This window comes from Orussus abietinus, unplaced genomic scaffold (assembly GCF_000612105.2).
Source record: "Orussus abietinus isolate OABI.00-Male unplaced genomic scaffold, Oabi_2.0 scaffold27, whole genome shotgun sequence".
NCBI lineage: Eukaryota > Metazoa > Arthropoda > Insecta > Hymenoptera > Orussidae > Orussus > Orussus abietinus.
This window is the reverse complement of record NW_019394254.1, coordinates 110,331-126,095: the sequence shown is the minus strand read 5'-3', so window position 1 is coordinate 126,095 and position 15,765 is coordinate 110,331. Positions and strand designations below refer to the sequence as shown.

At 46.0% G+C, this 15,765-nt stretch overlaps 3 protein-coding genes across 7 annotated transcripts; 1 reads left to right on the top strand and 2 right to left on the bottom strand.

The window, feature by feature from the left end:
• Window positions 1–6: 6 nt before the first annotated feature.
• Window positions 7–5,638, bottom strand: LOC105694899. Of its 3 annotated transcripts, none has more exons than XM_012416038.1 (8): window positions 5,036–5,638; window positions 4,444–4,794; window positions 4,004–4,357; window positions 3,745–3,913; window positions 3,498–3,638; window positions 3,265–3,422; window positions 2,523–3,183; window positions 7–2,429 (listed from the first exon to the last, which is right to left on the bottom strand). In XM_012416038.1, the coding sequence occupies exons 2-8, from the start codon at window positions 4,789–4,791 to the stop codon at window positions 1,126–1,128; spliced, it is 3,135 nt and encodes a 1,044-aa protein (XP_012271461.1). In that variant the 5' UTR covers window positions 4,792–4,794; window positions 5,036–5,638; the 3' UTR covers window positions 7–1,125. The 3 variants fall into 3 exon arrangements, with proteins under 3 accessions (XP_012271461.1, XP_012271460.1, XP_012271462.1); XM_012416037.1 differs by having other exon boundaries at window positions 5,053–5,638; XM_012416039.1 differs by having other exon boundaries at window positions 5,256–5,638.
• Window positions 5,639–6,105: 467 nt separating this feature from the next.
• Window positions 6,106–9,012, top strand: LOC105694870 (zinc finger protein 568-like). Its single transcript, XM_023434127.1, has 3 exons — window positions 6,106–6,350; window positions 6,438–6,596; window positions 6,728–9,012. Exons 1-3 carry the CDS (start codon window positions 6,168–6,170, stop codon window positions 8,978–8,980), a joined length of 2,595 nt encoding a protein of 864 aa, XP_023289895.1. The 5' UTR covers window positions 6,106–6,167; the 3' UTR covers window positions 8,981–9,012.
• LOC105694869 (formin-2) lies at window positions 8,941–14,764 on the bottom strand. Of its 3 annotated transcripts, XM_012415964.2 has the most exons (11): window positions 14,356–14,764; window positions 13,901–14,177; window positions 13,593–13,778; window positions 13,048–13,217; window positions 11,723–12,902; window positions 11,466–11,587; window positions 11,110–11,394; window positions 10,496–11,033; window positions 10,159–10,412; window positions 9,903–10,086; window positions 8,941–9,023 (listed from the first exon to the last, which is right to left on the bottom strand). In XM_012415964.2, the coding sequence occupies exons 1-10, from the start codon at window positions 14,641–14,643 to the stop codon at window positions 9,934–9,936; spliced, it is 3,453 nt and encodes a 1,150-aa protein (XP_012271387.1). In that variant the 5' UTR covers window positions 14,644–14,764; the 3' UTR covers window positions 8,941–9,023; window positions 9,903–9,933. The 3 variants fall into 3 exon arrangements, with proteins under 3 accessions (XP_012271387.1, XP_012271386.1, XP_012271388.1); XM_012415963.2 differs by lacking the exon at window positions 8,941–9,023 and having other exon boundaries at window positions 9,124–10,086; XM_012415965.2 differs by lacking the exons at window positions 8,941–9,023; window positions 9,903–10,086; window positions 10,159–10,412 and having other exon boundaries at window positions 10,496–10,579; window positions 10,647–11,033.
• Between the last annotated feature and the right edge of the window lie 1,001 nt (window positions 14,765–15,765).

Sequence of the window (15,765 nt, the reverse complement as noted above, 5' to 3'; positions counted from 1 at the left end):
GTCGGCGTTAACTTTATTGTGGTACATATTTATACAAGGACATCTTCGGCATGTACACGCTGCAAACTGTACATTGTCTTTCTCCTAAGAGAGAATTTATCGACAAATTTTTAATATATCTACGCGTTATGAAGTTTACGATTTTTTCTCGAACGACGTAACGACGCGGTCGGGCAAAAAAAAATCACCGATCTCGTTACTCAGATTACGCCGAGGTGATGCTTTACAGAAATTTTACAAATATATTCGTAACGCGAAATTAAACTTATTAGCAACTGTTGCGCTACTCGTTTGTTTCATTTATTCTCACGCGTGTAAGTGAAATTTCGAGATTTAACGAAACGTATCAATTCGGACCGATTGTTGTACCGATTTTCAATGTTAAAATATGTTTATGAGCATCACACGAATGGCTTTTGAAAACTCGTTAACTCGATGTTAAAACTCGTGCAAACGATTAACCACCATTGATAAAAAAGTGAAACTTAATGGTCAGCAATGAATTGCTGACGAAAAATACGGTTTCGTTAACTTCGATGTAAGGGAACGATCAGCTAGCGTCAAAGGGCAATTAATAATCGCAAATGCACATTTCGCTCATAAAATAAATTGCACCAATTATTTTATCGTTCATAAAACGCATACGGTATGAACCGTAAATATCTTTTATCTTCGTGGAAATATTAAAGGAAAAAAAGTAACTCTAACAGTGAATTTAATTATTAAGTGTTGATGGTTTACGATTTATAACGGAAAATCGATATGTTCTCCGAACGAACGAACGTTCGTTACCATTCGGCATTAAAAACAGAGTTTATGAAACTAACTTTCAGCCCTACGCACTTTTCGATACTCTGAATTCCTACGAGGCATGCGTATTCCACTAATAGAGGATATCGTTCTGAAATTTCTTACGTTGAAATTCGCAACGTATAGCTAACAGAACAACTGACAACTTCTGAATGTATATATGTACAATTACGATGATAAGTTACACTTAATCCGAAGATGTTGATTCCAAAAATAATTTGCTTCTCATTGAAGAATGAAGTGTAATTGAGTAGAAATTAGCCGTGCTTGACAATTTCGAAAGAGGATTACCGCCCGAGCTCCGGTATAAACCTTTTATTCATCGGAAACGAAAACCTCGTTAATTCCATTTCCTGCGACAACGAATCTGTCTTTCTTACTTGCATCTTTGCCAATCTTTTCCGCGACATCTTTGGTCCTCTTGTCGGTATCTCCAGAAACTTTTCCTAAACACATTCTCTCGTATAACGATTTAGAAATCTTCACAGGTTGACTTTCAGTAATCTCTATATCGTGTTTCTTGTCTTGCACATCCAATCGATTTGGCGATTTTTTCTCGACTGATCTATTCGTGGATACAACTGCTCCCTTGGACAGTGATACGTTATTCCGGAAATCAAGCTCTTTTAGATCGTAAATGAAGTCTTTATCCACCGGTTTGACGCGATTTCGAACCGGTCTTTGAGGTCTGACATCGGTATTCTTTGAAACATTTTCTTCTTTGGTACCTCCAGTCTCAGAAAATTCGTCAGCCTCCTTGCTCTTCTCTTCGTCTTGGGACGATGTCTTTTCATGACCGTTAACTTCGTGCACTGTTTTATTTTCTGCAGACTGTTTATTTGAATTTGAGTCAGATGAGCCAAAAATGACTTCCATGACCATTCTTCGTAAATCAGGATCAGTGTACAAGTTTCGATGAGCTTGAGTAGATTCAGCAATTTTCTTTTTGTTAGGATCTTCACTGTCCTTTTCGGGGTCCTTTGGATTATCGGTATTACTTTCCACGGTGTCGTTAGAAACGCTCATGTTTTCCTGTTCCTTTTCAACCTCCTCCGTGTGTACGGTCTCGTTAATGTCATTCCTCGCGTCATTGGCGCATGCAGGTTCATCGATTAAAACATCTAGAGCAGATTTATCGATAGAACTTTCTATACCGAAAGTATTATTTGTTTCTGCACTGACAGTTTGCATCGTGGAGGATGTCACATCGATAATTTCAGGCTCTACGTCTGCTCTTCCATTTTCCACATTAATACCTGCATTCAATAAAATTTCTTTCTCTGGCATTTCCAAAACCATTTCTGATATAACACTTCTATTATTCTTAGCGTTGTGTAATCTATTGCAATGAGCCACACAATCACACTTCACGAAACACTTAAATGGGCATAGTTTGCAACGATATCGATTCCAACCAATGTGAATAGCCATGTGGCGACGTAAATTTGCCATTGACGTAAATTTTTGCCTGCACGGTAAACATTGTAGTTTTCGAATATTAGATATTGCGGCCATTTTTTTTTCCATGATCAAAGTGTAATCAAAAGTACTTTGAGGTTTGCTTCGATTTACATTGAGCAGTGTATTTTGTAGTGCCAAATTTCTTTCACCTATTTTATCTAAAATTAGAAATAAATATTACTACAAACTCCTCCAAAAAATATATGCAATGTGTATTATTAATGCTGAAACAATGATTATACAACACTAACCTGCTATTGCGTGTAGCCTTTCATTTTTGGTAGTAGACATAATTTTCCTCTTTTTGTTACCGAATGCTAATGACATAGTGTTACTTCGGTCGATGCTTGTATATATAATCTCTGGCGAATCCGACAAATCACTGATAGGGGAAGATTGTTGTCTATGCATTGTTGCCTTTTCATCGCAGATAGTATCGACAACTGAAGATTCAGACGACGAATGGCTGGTGCTATTAAGCAAAGGGCTATTGGCACCCATTCTTTCCCAAGCATCGTTGCTAAGAGACGACACATTTTGTACTCTAATGGGTAATTCATTACCGTCATCGCTTCCCGCGGAAAGCACCTTATTTGCCTTGTCAGGGGCAATTTGAGTTTTTGTTTCCTCTGTTTCTAACTGAGATTTTTCTGCTGTAGCTTTTGCGACATTATCATTACGCATTGCAACTTGGTTGACTACTTCCTCAACTAACGGTTTATCATTTTTATGCACACTCTGCAGTAGAGGTTTAACTATCTTCTTCACTTTATTTGCAGCACCGTTACATGCATCGATTCGTCTCTGGCAACGTTGTGAATGAGATTGTAATGCAACTTTTCTATCAAATCGTCTCCCACAGCCGCCACAACGTTGCAATTCCAAATCCAACTCCAAGTGTTTCATCCATTCCTTTGATAGATTTAACAATGTTGGAATGTCAATAATTTTTAGATAATTATGTCTATTTAAATTCTATATAAATTTCTATACCTGTGTATCATCAGTTGCTGCCAAAGGTAGTGAATCCAGAGCTGTATCTAACACACATTGTTTCTCTAAATCCTCAGCTCCGGTACTTTCTTTCCGGAAAGCCTTCTCTTGGATATGTACTCTTAATTTTCTTACTTGTTCATTCGTTTTCCTGTGAACTAAAAGTAAATGTGATTAAAATGATACCTAGGAATTTACCTGTGTAAACAATTGATACTACAAAAGATGTTTACCTTTAAAAAGATGACGATACACACTCCATGTGTTTGCAAATGTACTGGAACAACAAGGACATGGGTAACACATTCGATTAGACACGTGCAATGACTTCATGTGGAAAGTCAATGTTTTTTTGGTTGCAAACTTTGCTTTACCTAAGTAAAATGATCTATTAGGTTTATTGAATTAGGCTATTTTTTTAATGCAATCTTAGTGCATTAAAAAATAAGTAAGGCTTTTGGCTTAATAACATGTACTTACAGATAGAACAAACCAGATTTTGAGTGTTGACTGACTCATTTGATATTTCATTGTCCATGCAACATTGCAATGGGTTATCAGACTTTTCCACATAATTTGCCTCCAGAATTCGTCCATCCGTACCAAGGATTGCAGTACTTTGATTCATCATCTCTTGCAGCTCTGATATCTAAAAGAATTTAAATTTTGCCATATTCTCAGTTAATTCCATGTAAATAGAATAACAAATTGATATATAGACGTAATGCTGCATTCTTACTTGAGTTTTCATATTATCACTTGTTATTTGACCATTTGCTTCTAATGGTTTCACCATTGTCTGATACATCGCGACACAGTTTGATTCGACTTCTTCCAAAAGCATGCAATCGCTATTAGATATAGAATTTTTTCCAGTCTTTTCATTTATTGGAGTTGGCAGGACATTATCATTGGAATCCTCATTTTGCTGCTGTTGAATCGCATCTACAATGGATGTTAAATCTTTGTCGGGACCATTCGGGACACCAGAGACTTTAGGTGTTTGACTTCTCAATACCCTGGCATTGTCAGCTTCCTTTAAGATGTCATCAATATTTTCATGCAGACTGTTTAGAGACGACTTGTCTTGAACCTAAAAAAATATTTATTCAAGAGTACATTAACCTTCAGAATGTTGTCACGATGAGAGCAATGGATAGAGAATTTTAATAAACAAACCGTGTAATCATATTTTATGCAATCCCTGTAGCGTGTTAAATTACATTTTTCTTTGCAATAGACACGTTTGTGCGAGATAAGGTTGGCAAGACTTCTAAATAAGCTCCGGCAAACTCTGCACTCATAGACGATGTCGCATTCATAGACAAGTATGCCCTTAACCTCTTCACTGCCAATACTTAATAGCTTGGAAACTTGCAATAAGCTGGACACACTGAGGTCAACAGGTTTGCGCAACTGAGTTAAATCAGGATTTGTTTCAAAACTTGAATTCTTATTCTCAAATTTCATTCTCCTGAATTTCCCACTGCTTTTTTTAGGTTTATTTTTTGCCTTTATTGTCTTCATTTTCTGAAACAGGAATACAATCCTTATAACCCATTTAGCGAACATCCTTTATAACGTTGTCCAATGATTGTGAAGCATCGTTGCCTAACTCAATTTCAATGACAACTTTAAATCTAAATAATTCTCGTGTGTTGAATCTTTTAACCTTACATTGTTACAAATTTTAATCTCCAAGCTTGGTTTAAATTACAGACGCCTATTTGATGGAACCATAGAAGATATTTTTTCAACTGCAAAGCATTACCTAATAAGATTACGAACCATCAACTCCGTCGATCGAATGCTTCGACTCGCAGGCACCTTATTGCCGACATGGAACTAACTTATATACCCACGTCGTTATCTTCCTCATCGAAGTCGAAAACTCAGTCAAAATGAATTGCGAATAATCATTAGAAACCCTTCGATCTAAATGTCCTGCGTGCGTAAATAAGAAATCCTTCTCCTCCTTTGAAATTTCTTACCCAAGGATCTTTAGGCTATACGAGGAAACAAGCAAATAAGAAGTCAGGCTTTTAGCAGAAATTAGTGCTGATTTTATGTTCTGGAAGATCCATCGTTTTGCCACTCTTCCTTCTTCGAAGGTCACCAGCAAACACGAGGAGACCGTGAAATTCGCGTAGAGATCCTCGAGATTCTCGAATGCGCTTCGTGAACGCGGTGGCGACGTCTCTCCTTCAAATTGCACAACGAAAATCGGCCTGAGTCGCGCTTATTTTTGCTCTGTTATTCCGTCCGTGAACGGTTTTACCGATTCCGAGGATTGGCAGATGATTCCGTATCGATCCCAGCGAATAAATCGATGCCAAACGTGGATTCAATCCAGGCTACTCGATCATCGGACGACCTCCATCTTCATTGGAAGAACTTCTCGCGGTCGCCGTGCGGCGATCCAACTACCATGCCGAGCGTTTCGAACTTCCATTCGCAACCACAAGACGCGGGTGGCGCCACTTAAATAGACCAGAGATGAACAGAGATGAGTTGGGAGATTGCTCACGGGCAGGGTCGCGCGATCGCATCGTGTGCTGCCCTCTGGTTTCGTACGTTAGCTTTTACCGTTTTTTGCCCCCAAGGGCGGCGCAACGAATTTCTGGTAGGGGCTCGCGCACTTGCGATGGCTGTGCCATCTACCAGTTGCCGTTGGCGGCTCACGTATTCGTGATGGTAATACCATGCGGCAGTTGACGGTGGTGGCTTACCATTATGTCCCAACTCATCTCTGCCTCCACCGGAGGTCGCACAGGACGCGGTCGCTCGATCCTTCCCGTGAATCTCTCAACTCATCTCTGATTTGGGTGTTCTCCACTATTCTTTAGTTCGGAACTTGTTTTTAATCGCAAGCGTCAGAGGTTTCTCAATGATACTGAGTCCGAATGAAAATCAAAATGGAAAGGAAGAGTTTGCCGGCTGATCCCGAAGGGATCGACAGGCTCTGTAGAGTGTGCCTTTCGCGGAAAAAAAATAACTTATCCATATTTCGAATAAACGCGGACGATCCTGAGAGGAGTTCTAACCTCAACTTATCCGAGAAGCTCCGAGTCTGTGGCGGTATACAGGTTTGTTATATTGGAATAAATGCAGTTTATATGAAGTAAGCATCTAGGAATTTTACATTGTTCGTCCCTTTTGATTATTCTTGATAGATTCTTAAAGACGATGGGCTCCCTGATGGAATCTGTTTTGACTGTATATCAAAGATTAACCTTGCCCATAAATTACGTGAACAGTGTCAGTGGGCTGACGAAAAGCTTCGGAAACTTTATGGGATTCCTATCGATGCACACAGATCGGATAGACAGAAAGTGAGTTTGACAGGTTTACCAAATGGAACCTTTGGCTGTATCGCTTTGTTCTTATAGAATTAACCAACTCGATCGGAACCCTGGTTCTAGTCTTGTTTTCGCTACGTTACTTTTTGACTTTTGTATTTTAGGATCAATGGTCTCAGACAGAACCTTTCTCGGAATTGGAAGGTGTTAAAATGGAGCACCCGATAACATCAAGAAACAAAGATGCAGTTTCAGATATTGACAGCAATTCCGATACCGCAGAGAAAACATTTTCTCCATTTCCTTATGGGAAGCACGACGAACTCGAAGAGAAAATACCTTTGTTCGTTGTTCAGAAGAAGTTAAGGGTGCAGATGAAAATAAGGAGAATGTTAATGAGAAAGGAGATCTTAAAAACAAGGCGAATATCGATGTTTAAAAGGATAACATCAATGGAAAATTTAAAAAATTCTAAGGAGAGGCAAAGACAATTTATTAAGAAAAATGTTAACGCAAAGCATGAATTCCTTGATCAGAACATGACACCGATTAGAAATAATTTGAGACGTAGACCCAAAAGGGAGTCGAATCATAGAACCGAACCCCTTCTCGAATGTATTAAATGTAACAGGTCATATTCCAGTAAAAAGTCATTAGACAGACATGTTTTGACTCACAAGAACGACAAATTTAAATGTGAGAAGTGTGAGAAACAATTCCTGAGACAGGACAAATTGTTGGAACATGGTAAATTACATGAATCTAAGGAAAAGCCTAAGTCCGTAGATTGTAACATTTGCAATAAAAGTTTTAGAAAGCTAGATACCATGGTTAGACATTTGAACGTACATAAAAAGGCAAACCCGAAGGAAGTATTTTCTATTTTAAAAGAACTGAGAGAAAGGAGAAAACAGGAAAACGGTGAAGTGTGTTCCGACCCAGAAAAGCATTCGACAAAGGATGAGAATATTCTAAAGAAAGAAACTCGTCGCGAAGTCGAAGACAAGAGTTTCGAGAAGAATTTTCCGAAGAAGGTTCCCGAAATTTCGAATGATTCCAATCACAACCAGGAGGCACCTAATTCCGAAACCGATATCAGCATCGACACCGATTCCTTCAACTACGTTCCACTGTATCGATGTCAACAGTGCACAAAATATTATACCTCTGAGAAATCATTGCAGCGGCACGTGTTGATACACGACGAAAAGAAATATGTCTGCAATGTGTGCAATATGAAGTTTTTTAGACAGGATCGGTTAAAGAGTCACAAGCAGCGACACGGTCACGACGAATACACAGAGTGCACGGAATTTGAAAAACCTGCCGACGATAAATCCGCGATCAAGTTGATAAACAGCTGGATAAGGGAAGAATTGGACTCGGACAACGAAGGTAAAGGGTTTTCTTGTCACATCTGCGGTAAATCTTACGTTACAAGGAAGTCGTTGATAAAGCACAGAGCAAACGCTCACGCGTCACCCGAGAGTCCCTGCGAGGCTTGTGGAGAGGTTTGCAGCTGTAACGACAAGAAGATTCCCGATGGAGGTTCCGAGAAGGCGAAGCCCTTCTCATGCGACGAATGCAATAAATCCTTTGAAAAGGAATCGAAACTACAAAAACACACAAGAATCCACGAGCGGGCGAAGGAGCAAGAGGACTCCAATTTCAAGCGATTCCTGTGTCACATCTGCAGTAAAACCTTCAGACAGAACACCGGCCTAATGTTCCACATGAGGACGCACACCGGTTACAAGCCACACGTGTGCAAGTATTGCGGCCGAGGGTTCACTTCTAACTCTAACTGTATCAACCACGAGCGGACGCATACAGGGGACCGGCCATTCGTCTGCCACTTCTGCAGCGCGGCTTTCGCAAAGTCCTGCACCCTGAAAGCACACATCACGACCCACACCGGCGAAGCGAATTACCATTGCAAAACGTGCGGGAAATCTTTCAGACGATTGAAGTATCTGAAGGAGCACAAGTTCACGCACACCGGGGAGAAACCCTACGCCTGTAAAATTTGCGGAACGGCTTACAGCCATTCGGGGAGTCTCTTCGTTCACGAGAAGAAGTGCAAGGCGCAGTACAGTAGCTATCAGCCCGTGCCTGGGCAAACTGGTCACGATACGCAGAACTATTGCCAGTCTCATACCGCGATCGTTGCGAGCCCCGTCGTGGCTCCTATACTTTCGAACGTACCCCCGTCCCATCGCGTAGGTAACGCAAATAACGTACTAGGCGTTCAAACGAACAAAACCTATGTAGATAACGTGCAAAGGATGAACACCCATGCGGTAGCTGCAGCTACCGTTGGCAGTCCTAGTTTGCACGTGCACTCTGGCGATGACGTTTCCGATATGGCCTCGGCCGTCAGGAGTTTCGCCATCGTCGGTCAGATATTTCATTCCTAGAACCAGATTTCCTGGCCGCTAATCTGGATTTGTTCTTTCTGTTCTGAAACACGGGAAACGTACCGTAGCTCGTTATGGGGTAATTACGGCAAATCGTGGATTGGGTGCTCGAGGGAGCACTCGTTAAATACAAATGCCGTGAATGAGGGCACGGTTGACCATTTTATTAAATAAAATAGTAGTAGTTTAGGGGTATTTCGTATATGCCATGTGCGGATATTTCGGCATCATCGAATCATTGTTGCTATTGGAACGGACAAACGGAGCGTTTACCCTAACCCTTCTGTGATAAATCATTATTCTTTTAAGATTGCGCGGATACATGGGTATAGATGTACCGTGGAATAACTCGTATTAAGAAAAGATTATAATCAATTTTTTACGGCATTTAGAATTAAGGTGTGCAAGATCGAAGAAGTAAGATTATCTACTTACGGGTTATTTTATATTTTATGACCCGTCATAGTAAACGATTCGGTATCGCTACTTTCATCGTATTTCTTATTACCGCGTGTCCTGCTTTTTGATCATGGTAAGAAAATCTACGCGAATTCCGAGCAATTTTTATGCGAAGGTGGTCAAAAAATCTTATTTTCGTTTAATGTTAATCGTTCAATAAATATGTATTTACAATTTTCATGTATAAGTTATCGCCGAAGAAACACGAGTAGGCTGCACCTAATATGACAACGTGCATAAGCTAAAGCCTCATAGACACGAAGGCTGACAAAATTATTGCGACGTTAAGATTCGAAATTAATTTTTTTCACAAGATTATTATCGCTAGACCCGAAGTACGTACATTGGGCTAGGGTGGGTGCTTCTGCCCTGTACTTAACGATGTCACGCTGTTATCCATGATATGAAGATTTTCAAACCGTGGCAATCTCGGGTAAAAAAAAAACTGAACTTCGAATCTTGCCTTTTCGATGCTGGCACCAGTTTTCAAAATTTTACCGCTTTCCAGCGAGCTTTTGCAGTCGAGCTTTCAAGCCACCTTCGCTCTTTTTTAATGGCTTCTCAATGTGTCTTCTTGATCCATATTTCTTCCGCGTTTCCTCAAGGCGTTCTTTCCTCAGGCGTTGCTGCTCCTTTTTCCAAATGTCCTGAAATTATCATATACTTTGATTTATTGACGAGTCGACGACGTTTGCCACGATGTCACGTGGTTACGGTACCTTGAAGTCTTGACAAAAGCTGATCCAAAGTGCGAAAAAATCATGCGGATCCGCCGTCTCAAGGGTAGCACCTTTCGGGATGTATTGATAAAATTGCATGACGGCCTTGAACTTGAGCTTAGCTTCTCGAAGACCCTCTTTCTCGTTTGCCAGTTCCGTCACGGCTCCGGTCAAAAAGGCGCTCATCTTCTCGGCGAAGGGTCCCCCGGATTCGGTCTCCGATGCCTCGACGATTTTGCTCTTGACTTTGCAAGCTGCAAGAAAATGATTACTTTTGACCGTTCACCTTTGAAAAAAGAAGAGCTCAAGGGAAATCCATACGAGGAAAAATAATTACCCTCGAGTTCTCTCTCGAGCCTGTCGAGCTCCTTGGTAATGTCCTCAAAACTGATAGTAGAAGCCGCCTCTACGTCGGCTGGCTCTGGAACCGGTAACGGTAACGGTTCATCAAAACTGCAGTCCTTCTCTTGCGCTAATCTCGCCCTTACCACGTAGTGCAACAACGTAATCCCCGGAACTTTCGACTTGACATCTTTCAACTTGCCGAGTATTTCTAGGCCGAAGCCATCGGCCTGACCTCTCATCCGGTTCCCACCGTTCATGTAATTTCCCAGAGTCAGGATAGTCGCCATCACCCTTTTCAGGGAACTCGAATTTTTCAGGTAATCGCAGGTTACGCGCAGGTTAGTCAGTTTGGTGGAGACCGTCGAGACGGCGTCCTGGAACTCGGGTTGGAACATCAAGCAGGTAAGCCTCTCGGAGAAGTGCTCGATGCCGGAGAGCCTTTTCAGGAACATTTCCGGACGATCCAGGGGGACGTCCGGATGCGTCCGCTCGTGGTTGGCGATCTCTTCCAGTTCCTTGGGAGTCGGTCTCTACCAAATCGGTCAAACGAATCGTTTCTTTGATGGTCGGTCGGGTATCGCGCCTTTGGGTGAGAACGCCACTTACGATCTCGTAAATCTGTTGCAAGGCCTCCAAGCTGACCACGCTGGTATCCAGAGTGTAAATTGCGTTTTCCACCTCGTTGAAGTCAACGTGTAGACTCTTCTCCAAGATGCCGACCGTCTTAGACCTCTTCGAGTCTAGGATTTTCACCGGTTCTACCTTGGAGGAGCAGACGGCCTCGTTCGTCTTCTTGGTCGGCTTCCGCTCGGCCACTTGTCGCGAAAACAGCTCGGCGAACTCCTTCATGTTGACCTCCCGTTCCTCTTCTATTTCCATCCACAGGGGAACCTAAACAACGGTCTTCGTTACGATATCGATCGTTGGATACGCCATCGAGAACAAGGGATGGGATTTCTTACTTCTGGAGGGGAATCGGGACTTTCGACGGTGGTAACCGGGACCGCGGTTGCTGGGACCAGAATTCTTGTCCAGTACAGTGGCTTCATGGGGACATCGGGATTCAGAGGTTGTTTCCTCATTCCTGACAAGGAAGAGGTAAAGAATGCTGAACGGTATCGTCACCTTGGACATATTTACTCCCACGTCCGAAAATACTTTTAGGCCGGACTTGTGTTAGATATAACGCGGAACGATGTCAACGACAAGATTCACTCACCGGCTCGACTAGGTGGATTCCACCCACCGACTGGCGGAGGTGGCAGCGAGGCTGGACCACCCATTGGAGGTGGAGGCGGTGGTCCCGACCCTCCCAGAAAAGGAGGTGGTGGAGGAATTCCTCCAGGTGGAGGAGGCGGTGGCGGAAATCCCGTACCGGGTGGTGGAGGTGGCGCAGGGATCCCAACCCCTGGAAGTGGAGGCGGTGGCGGAGGAATTCCAGCTCCAGGACAAGGAGGAGGTTGCGGAGGTGGCGGAGGCGGCGGAGGAATTCCTGTGCTAGGAAATGGAGGAGGAGGAGGAGGAGGTGGCGGAGGAAATCCAGCTCCTGGAAGCGGGGGCGGCGGAGGTGGAGGTGGAGGTGGAGGTGGAGGTGGAGGTGGAGGTGGAGGCGGGGGAACCGAGTATTCCAGAGGTAATGGAGGAAGAGGAGGAGGAGGAGGAGGCGGTGGGGCGGGTGGTCCATCAAATTGTGGAGGTAAACCAGATACTGGACCTTCCGGCATGGGCGGCGGTGCCGATGATTCTCCTTCTAACGTCCGACTCCTTCCACTCGACGGAGACCCTCTTGCCACCACCTGTCCCAAGGGCCCTTCGGTATCGTCGGACGTCTTCCTCGCCGATCCCAAAGAATCTTGGACTTCGTTATCCGCTGGCGATTCTTTTTCATCAGGTTCGTCATCGGTCCTGCCGACCACCCCACCGGCTCGTTTCGAAACGTTCGACGTATCGCGAGGGTCTCTCGACCGATGCCGTTCGTCTAACGAGGACAAATCGGACACCATGGCAGCGTCGTTTTTTGAATCCTCGAATAAAAACGAGAACGTCTTTTCCGAGAGGATCGGTGAGAGGTCCACGGAGGTGGCGGTAAACCTACCGCTTTCGCAACTTTTGTCAGGAGTCTTGATGCCTTCGTGGGTCCTGCTCTTGGGTGAACTCGCTTTGGCAGCTCGAACAGGGGACAACAAAGTCGGCGAAGTCTGCGTGGACCTGCCCTCGCAGCGCGTCTGGGATTCCTTGACGAGTTTGCGAAGTCTCTCGACCTCGGAGCGCAAACTTTCGAGCTCCTCCCTAAGACGCCTCGCGGACTCCCAGGCCGACTTTTCGGAAGTCGATTTCTCCCGGACTTCCTCGAGGGGCGAAGGAGTTTCCTGGTGCGCCCAGGAGTACATCTGCTCCGACTGAAACGTTACGCCGCGAATTAATTCTCGCGTGGCTGGAATAATTATACGTACGACTTTTTTTTTTTATCTCGGCGAGCGAGGAACCGTTCTTTGGATGAAAAATTCTCCCGAATCGTGTGCCGTTTAGGGGGAGTTTCCTTACCGTAAAGTCGGCGTTCCTTGCGGATCCCTTTTCCGGAAGCGGTTTCAAGACCCCAGCGGTCACCAATCGTTCGCAAAACGATGCCACGAGTTTCTTGCCCTCGAGTTCCGACAAGGGTCCCTTGAGGTGATCGGCCACGTCGCTCGTCAGCCAATTCAGCAAATGTTGTCCTAAAGAGACAAGAAGAAATTCAATCGCGGGCGAGAATCGGGCCAAAAATCGATTAAAAAATTCCGGCACATTTTTTATGGGCTCAAATCGTGGTACGTTCCCCTTTAACGGTTAACGCTCCTTTTCCCGCGTCCCTGGAGTCTGGGAGTAGCCCTTATCGCAACGAGTGCACCTTATCGGCTGGGGTCCCCGGTATCTGGCTTTCGGTATCGCCCCCCCCCCGACCGACGGAGGGACCGACGCGGGCCCGCAGACCACAAACCTCGACGCTCGTTCCCAAAAGCGCGCGAGTCTTCCAGAGTTCCCTCGCCGACGTCTAAGACGGGGAGATCGAGCGAGGGACTCGTTTCGCAAGAATTTGGCGGTCTCCTCACCTTCGAACTTGTCGTACATCTTGAAGTCCAGTTTTCTGGGCACGGTCCTGGGTCTGGCGTGGGATCTGGCTTCCAAGGTCGCCCGGTCCAGAGTGAGGCTGGCCACCCTCCTGAGCACGGTGCCGCCATCGGGACTCGACTCGTACGCGCTGAACCTCCTCGCCGACGTCGGGGTCGTCGGGACTCCTGCAAAGAGCGACAAGGATGACCCCCCCGAGTCTCTTTCTCGAGCCGGCCGAATGGCTCGAGGACGACCCCATCGACTCGGCGCCGAGCCGGACGGATACTCGGAAGAGACCCGGCCTTACCGAGTCGAGGCGAGGCCGGGGACAGCTCGATCCTCTTGTGCTTGGAGACGGTGAACTGCCCCTGTACTCGAGGGGACCACTCGGGCTTGGAGTCCCGGGGCAGATTCAGGGCCGCGGGAGCCGAGTCCGCGGCGACGAGCATCGCGTCCTCCGGATCCGTGAAGACGCTGTCGCTGGACGACTGCTGGCTGGGCGGCGTCGGGGTCCCGGGCGCGGGCCGGTTGGCCCGCCGCCACGAGTCGGTCACGAGGAGAGGAAGAGGCTCCGCCGTCGTCACCTGCCCGAAACGACCAATTGACTTCGATCACCCGCAACCGTTCCCCGATTCCCCCGGTTCTGCCCGGGCTGCCCGGGCTGCCCGGTTCGGTGTAAACACGAGCGCCGGTAACGTAGACGCGCGAAAGAATCCTTTTTACCGACGTCGACGAAACCTCTCGCCGGGCGGGTTCGCTCACCTGGCGCGAGTGGGGCCCCGGCGGCCCCGGCGGCTTCGGGGCCGGTCTCTTGGTCGGAGGGTGGACTCGCTCGAAGGAGGCGCTCGCCGGCTCCGGCTCGGTCCCGGCGGAGCCTCTCGACTTCCTGGCTTTCTTCTTGCCCTCGCTCTGGAGGTTCCCCATGGCAGTCCGCGGGACGGGCTCCGCGTCGTGGATCCTCAGGGCGTCGATCCAGAGCCGGACGACGTCGCGGATGGAGGTGCCGGCGGGGCGCGTCGCGTCCGCGGCTGCGCCGCTCCCCGCGTCCATCGTCGGTCGATATAGGCGCCCTGCGCCGCGACGCTCGCCCTCTCTCGGCCCACCGGAGCCGATTCCCGGATTCCCGATCGCTTGCCTTCCTCGCCCGGAAGATTTCGCGGCACTGGTTCGCGTCTCGTGGGGATAAAGTCCGTTAAACCCCCCTTTTCTCTGTCCGCGGTCGTGGGACCTTCTCGCGCGTAATCGCGATATTTACATAAGCCGGACGAGTCGGAAGGACTCGCCACGTAAACATCCGGAGAAATTCGGAGAAATCGTGCTTCTCGATTCCCCGATTTAGTCCAACACCGTTTCACGAAATCCAGTACAGGAATCTCGAAGCGAGTTATCCACCGAGTTATATCGTCCGCGAGTGTCCCGGTTGGAGGGCAGATGGCGCCAGACGTAAGTACGCGCTCTCCGATTTGTGGAAGTCGTGGCGGCGGCCTCGAAGTCGCAAAGAAACGGGTCGGACGCGCTCCAAAGATGAGTTGGGAGTTTGTTCACGGGCAGGGTCGTGCGATCGCATCCTGTGCTGCCCTCTGGTTTCGTACGTTAGCTTTCACCGTTTTTTGCCGCCAAGGGCGGCGCAACGAATTTCTGATAGGAGCTCGCGCACTCGCGATGGCGGTACCATCTACCAGTCGCCGTTGGTGGCTCACGTACTCGTGATGGTAATACCATGAGGCAGTTGACGGTGGTGGCTTACCTATGCTTATCGACACTGCTCGATTTTGACGGTAAGGGAAGAATACTCGTGACGCCCTATTTGACTTTATCCTTTACTTACCTTATTTATTTTATCCACAAATGATACAGGCAAAACTACACGTGGGTGCTCGAGAGTTGAGTTCTACTTTGTATACATTTTTTGATAAGCTACGGAAATTAATAAAAAAATAATGAACGTTTCCTAGGGAACACATAAAATCTACATGGAAGGAGATACCCAACACGTAGCTTGACGTACTCGGTATAACGTCAGGTGTAACGTACGTGTCGCAAATTCAAATTTTCAAGGAAGGGTGGGTACGGTTTTTTACACAAATTTTTTTCCTCACGTGTTACAGTTCATAGCAATCGCACAAAAAACACAGACAGGAACGTTCCGTCTCGGAATCGATGGGAATTGGA